The following is a 6,143-nucleotide window of genomic DNA, read 5'->3' as shown; positions in this document are numbered from 1 at the left end:
CTCCTCACCTACCTTCTGCCGCCAATCAGCGCTTTCGTTCTAAACGGACATCCTCCTGATCCAATAAAAATACTAGGTGCCCCTTCCGACAAATGGAAACGTTCGGTTTCTTTTTTTAAAACTCCGCCCAATAAGATTAGACGTCGAGCTGTGCTATTGGGTGGTGGGCTTTTGTATTTGCCCGAATTAGCCAATAAAACATCGTCGGCTCTGTGGCCCACCCTGTCTTCTAATTGATTGACAAACGCTTCGCCAATAGAAGGCCACTATAGGAGGGGCAACGCTTTCGACTTTCCAGTTAAAAAGAAAAAAGAGGGTGGGGAGAAGGAAGGGAGAAAACGGGATTGACGTCACCTTGAGCCGCTCCGCAGAGGGCTGCGAGTTGAGTGACGGGAGCTTGAGCCATTCAGAGCTGCAGCGTGGAGGCTGTGGGGGGGAAGGCGGGAGATTCGAATTGCCTCCAGCCGAGTTGGCCCTCAGAGCGTCGGGCGGGCGAGAGAGAGTGAGTCGCGCGTAGCGGGGCCGGAACTCGGGTGTGGGAAGAAGGGCAGCCAGGATACCTGGCGACGGGCGGGACCCCGCGGGGAAGGTGGCCAGGGACTTGGCGAGCTTAGCTGGGACTCCCTGCACGGAGAAAGCTAGCAGCTCAGGGGGAAGGCCCCCTTTCACCTGACAGGTAGCCTTCGACGTGCAAGATTTATTATTACTATTATTATTATTATTATTATTATTATTATTATTATTATTATTATTACCACGCCTTTTTCCCTGACAAGGACTTTAAGGTGGACTTTAGCAGATTAACATTATATGTCCTTTTAAATGTTGTTGCAGGAGTGGGGTTATATGTTTGTTTTTATTGTGGATTATGCGTTCTCATATTGTTCAGTTCAGTTAGGTTGTGAACTGCCCTGGGATTTTCCAATGGAGGGCAGCATACAAATTTAATAAATACAGTGGTACCTCGGGTTAAGTATCGCCAGAGCACAATTTGTCTTCTCATCCTGAACCAAAGTTCATAACCTGAAGCACTATTTCTGGGTTAGCAGAGTCTCTAACCTGAAGCATATGTAACCTGAGGTACCACTGTAATAATAATAGCAGGAACAGCCAAAGCATATTGGATGGAAATCATTTAAAAATATTAATAGCATTAAATTATATTGTGTGTGTGTGTATAATATGTATTGCTGGTTTTAATGTACAGTGATTACATACACTTCAGGTTAAGAACTTTCCTTTAGGATGAGAACAGAAATCGGGCTCTGGCGGTGCGGCGGCAGCGGGAGGCCCCATTAGTTAAAGTGGTGCTTCAGGTTAAGAACAGTTTCAGGTTAAGTACGGACCTCCGGAACGAATTAAGTACTTAACCCAAAGTACCACTGTATGTGTTTTGGGCTTAAAATATTCTGAGTTGCTGTGAATTGCTGTGGCCAAAAAAAAAAGACTACTGGTGATAACATATGGTGACTTATATTAAGGAGTGTTCAGTCATGTGAGTCCCCTCCACCTGCAGTCTGAGGTGCTGCTACCCCTTCAGTGAGAGCTATATGGAATTGGAGAGGTTTCCTTCCACTGGGTGTTGTGGGAATGCTAATATCTTCCTCAGTATTTTCCCCTTGATTTATGCTGGCTGGCAATGCTATTTTTGCAGAAATAGAGGTGCCGGAACCCACCATGAATTCTTCCCTTATTCTCTTATAATGGCAATGGCACCCACCTGAGAGGCGCCAGAACTGAGTTCCAGCTGAAAAAAAGCCCTTTTGGCTGGTAATCTAGATACTCCTTAAGGGAGACGGTGCCAGGAGTTCATAATGGCTGCTTCTATGCTTTCTTCATCCTGCAGTGCTTTGAAGTAGCAGGCCTCTTAAAACTGAGGTTAGCCTTTGATTTAGAATATTATGCTGTTGGTGACCCTTTTCCCGGATTGTAACTCAACATGTCGAGTGACTCTTCTTTCTACAGAAGTCTTGGTGAGCAGAAGAATTGCTGTGAGGAGTTGCTGTGTTTGTTCCTTCTGTCATGGGGGCATCCGAGAGCTCTCCAACAACACCCACCTGCAAGCCTCTGCTGAATAAGCACCTGCAACACGTTAGCGATCCACGATCACCTACAGCTGGGATCCTGAGAACTCCAATAGAGGTACAGGGAGACCTTGATGCCCATCTTTCAACACCTCTCTAAAGCGGCACGGCTTAGCATGTTGTCCCTTCCTCTTTCCCATCCCCTTCCTGTTATTTGTTCTTAATTCACACAGGCTGAGCCATGCTCATATTCATTGTTCCTTAGGTGGAAAGCTCCCCGCAAGCGAGTCCCCTGTCCGATCCAAAGGATGTTGGCTTGGTACCCAACAACCAGAATCTTAGCTGTGACCCTCGTTCCCCAACACCTGGTGTCTCGCGTACTCCCGTGAAACCTGTGGAGCCAGGTAAGTGGGGATGTGATGCCCAATAACCCTAATGAGCAGAGAAATGGGACCTTTGATTTTCCAGGCTTGAAAACTGCTGCTAGGCAGATTGGTTCCCAAGAACCATAGTGAACAATGTTGGCTGCTCTTTCCTCTCTTTGAGGAAAGAGCTGAGAGGACTCAAAGCCATCATCTGATTAGGGAAATTTTTAATGTTTGATGTTTTATTGTGTTTTTAAATTCTGTTGGGAGCCGTCCAGAGTGGCTGGGGAAACCCAGCCAGATGGACGGGGTATTAACAACAACCACGACAATATTATTATTATTATTATCTTGCCAAAGATGGCTCTGCTCTTGTTGTTGCCTCAAACTCGGAGGTGAAAACATGTGGTTTCTGCTGGAGGTTTATCAAAGATGTTTCTCCTGGCATAAGGTTTCACATTTATTTATTTGGTTTATGAGTCACATAAAAAAGTACAGTGGTACCTCGGGTTACAGACGCTTCAGGTTACAGACTCCACTAACCTAGAAATAGTACCTCGGGTTAAGAACTTTGCTTCAGGATGAGAACAGAAATTGCACGGTGGCAGTGGGAGGCCCCATTAGCTAAAGTAGCACCTCAGGTTAAATTTCGGGTTAAGAACGGACTTCCAGAACAAATTAAGTTCTTAACCTGAGGTCCCACAGTATGCTCTAGGCAAGATGCGCAGCAAAAATAGGTGAAATTAAAACAAACCATACAACTCATATTCTCAGTTCTGTGATTTTCCTCCTTTCCAGACACCATAAACTGTCTAGTGAAGCAACTCAGCAGAGTCTTTGTAGCAGAGGACTTGGAGGGAGATATCTTTCTGGAGGAGTCTTGCCGTGAAAGCCAGAAGTCTGAAGCTGCCCTTGTGACAGAGGAGGCTTCCAGGGGGAAAGATTCTCCAGGAGAAGCATCCCAGGAGAGTCCCCTGTGGGCAGAGGAGAGAAATGAGCCGCTGCCCTCCAACGCTTCTGCTGCAGCTGCAACAAGAACAGCTCCCCCTGTCGGTGTTCTTCATCCAACAGGTAAGGCTTTGATCACTCCAGGCAGTGAGTGCCTCTAGTCAGTTGCTGTCATGGACAGGTTGGATGCAGAGGAATGGGGGGAGGCACCAGAGGAACCCCACAAGTGAAGGCGACTCAGAGCCCAGGAAGTGACGGTGGGACAACAGTGGGTGGGAGGGAGAAGACTGGGAAGAGTGTCAGAAGCTGAAGAGGTAACATGGCTTAGGGAGCCGTGAGAGTCTGTGGCCGAGAGAAGTCCAGAATCAGAGGCGGATGCTGAACAGGAGAGTGGAATGAGGGAGGCCAAGAGGCAGAGATGAGTCCAGCTGGTGAAGAGGCAGAGGGGTCGTCTCCCCCTCCTGCTGCAACATACTCCTCTCCACCCTTCTATCCCAGAACCAGAAGAGGGATGCAGAGGGTGGAGGTGAGGTTGGTTGCATGAAGGCGCAGTATCTGATCGCTTGGGGGGGGGGGACCCTGGCGAGGAGGGGACTAAGGCAGCTGTGGGGAGGCAGGGACCCCCAGTCTCAGCAACTGCTTCATGGGGGCAAGAACCACCAGAGATGAGTTGCTGTGCTCATTAGACCTGAAACTCCTTTGCAACCTGTGGCTAGCAAGAGTTAATTCCAACTTGCCTGGTGTGATTTACTGCTGGTTCGCTCATGACAGTTCCTGTTCAGAGGGCAGTGAAGGAACAGGAATTTATGGGGGCAGTTGGGGTGGGGGCGTAAGAATGTTTGTGTGTAAACGCATATTTTTGGGTGTGCAGTTGTAGCAGTGTAAGCTGGTGGTTACTGTGAAAGGTATGGGGGGAGCTAGTGCAGGCCCCCACTCATGTCAAACAGTGTCTCCCATGCATGCAATTTGCAAATCAGGCTTGGTTTAAAACTAAATGCTGGATATGATGAGGCAAGTGTTCCATCTCTGCCAGCTTCCTCTTGGGAGACCGCAGCCCCAAAGTTAAAATGGAGGAACACAGTGCAAGCTGCTGGTTGGCTGGCACAGCAAAATGTTCTCATCTATCTGGTTGTGTGTCCCAGACCATGTGGAGGTGCAGAAGGGGTGTGTCAAAGCTCTTGCACTTCCATTTTGAGAAATTGTAGAGTTGCCGAGGGTCATCTAGTCCAACTCTCTGCAATGCATGAATGCTGCATGCTAAGTTTTCATTGATTTGTTCTCTGCCCTTTTCTTTCCAAGGGAGCAGAACGACAAGGCACAGAGCCAGCAGCAAGATACTGGCAATGTCAACAGGTGCTGGACGTTCTCCCCTAAGTGTCTTGCAGGATGACAATTCCCCGAATTCCCTTGCTTCTCATCAGGTGATGTATGGGGAAGGAAGTCTCTCTCTACATTTCCACTGACCATAAAAGCTAGGAGCTCTGACACTCCTCTGCTGTATTTCTGGGGCTTGGATTCTCAGTTTCAGCAGCTGGAGCAGAACTGATTGCTTGGTGCCTCTTGCATCCTATTAGTTTTGTTATAGTCCCTCCAGCTTCACGTGAGATTGTGTATATAGTTTTTGAAACACCATTGGAAAAGCCTGCAAAACTCTCTTAAACCTCTGGAAACCCTTTGGGAAAAACCAGCAGCACTTGCCAGATGCCAAACTCCACCACAATTGCCCCCTCCAAACTTCCTTGTTTAAACTTCACACAGACCTTGATGATTGGTGTAAGGGCTCCTGGGATTGCACTTAAAAAGACTTGTGGGATTGCTAGGTGCTGTTTTTGCACTTTTTTTTACCTTTCTGGGCTCCTTTTGCGATTTTAAAAGTCACATCTGCAGCCATGCATCAACTGAATGAGTGTAAATTGGGATAAAATCTCACCACCTTTACTGTCTAGCTAGACCCTGGCCTCTTCTGACGGGGGAAGCACAACAGGAGAAATGAGGCTGGTGTGCGTTTCTGTGTCTGTTTGCCCAGAAACACACTGAGTTCTTGACCTTTTCTCTCTCGCTGGATATCTTTTCGTGGGAAGAATTTTATTAAAACTTGGAAATGCCCTCTGTCCCAACTTGTCACTGGCTGTTCCTATCTGGGGGTGGGAGAATTTGTGTGCACTGGTGTCTCTCCCACTCCCCATCTCAGCATGGCAACATCTTGTTTTTCCTTCTCTTCAGAGTAAGAGGCGACCGTCAGCGACTGATAACCAAGGAGAGCGCAAGGAAGGCGTGTTAAATTCTGGACGGGGCTTCAAAACAGGCATCTACAGCTGGGATTCCTTGAACAAAGAGAATCAGCGTCATTTGGTTGAAAACTAGTCTCCTTCAGATGCTCCAGGAATTCCTGGGCCCTGGAAGCTGCTGGAAGGAAACTCTGAAGACTCGAGGATTGTGGCCTTATCATGGGAAATACAGCCTTTGCCTCCCTGCTAACTGGTTTCCCTCTCACTGCTTCTGTTCTCGGTAAAGGAGTCGCTCTTTATATAGTTCTCTCATCTCTAGCTTCATATTTATGTTTTATCTTGTACAGACTCTAGTAGGTAGCTTACCTTCTGAAATGTCTTTGCTGCTATCAACTTTCTGTGTTTTCTGTCTTGTGTGGAAAATAAACTTTCGCTTTTGATTAAGACAGCGGCTCTTTGGTATTTTGCAACCTGCTGGGAGGGAGGCTAGTGAACTATGCTTTTTTTTGTTGGAAGAGTTGACTTCCCACTGTTCTGGGAGCTGCAACCCTTTTCAGGAGGGTAATACTGGACTCTGA

The 6,143-nt window shown here is 47.5% G+C and overlaps 1 protein-coding gene across 1 annotated transcript; it reads left to right on the top strand.

Moving 5' to 3' along the window:
* The first annotated feature begins 480 nt into the window (after positions 1–480).
* CDCA3 (cell division cycle associated 3) lies at positions 481–6,011 on the top strand. Its single transcript, XM_081894781.1, has 6 exons — positions 481–502; positions 1,966–2,142; positions 2,290–2,428; positions 3,188–3,460; positions 4,637–4,758; positions 5,561–6,011. The coding sequence occupies exons 2-6, from the start codon at positions 2,023–2,025 to the stop codon at positions 5,699–5,701; spliced, it is 795 nt and encodes a 264-aa protein (XP_081750907.1). The 5' UTR covers positions 481–502; positions 1,966–2,022; the 3' UTR covers positions 5,702–6,011.
* Positions 6,012–6,143: the final 132 nt, after the last annotated feature.

The sequence above is a fragment of the Podarcis melisellensis genome, assembly GCF_964234715.1.
Source record: "Podarcis melisellensis genome assembly, chromosome: 17".
Classification (NCBI taxonomy): Eukaryota; Metazoa; Chordata; class Lepidosauria; order Squamata; family Lacertidae; genus Podarcis; species Podarcis melisellensis.
This window is presented reverse-complemented; position numbering and strand designations above follow the sequence as displayed.

Bases quoted from the DNA above. Each gene is read 5' to 3' on its own strand.
- CDCA3 (XM_081894781.1), top strand. From the start codon at position 2,023: ATGGGGGCATCCGAGAGCTCTCCAACAACACCCACCTGCAAGCCTCTG. The intron at 3,461-4,636 runs GTAAGGCTTTGA...TTTCTTTCCAAG, and splicing joins CGGTGTTCTTCATCCAACAG to GGAGCAGAACGACAAGGCAC. The intron at 4,759-5,560 runs GTGATGTATGGG...CCTTCTCTTCAG, and splicing joins ATTCCCTTGCTTCTCATCAG to AGTAAGAGGCGACCGTCAGC.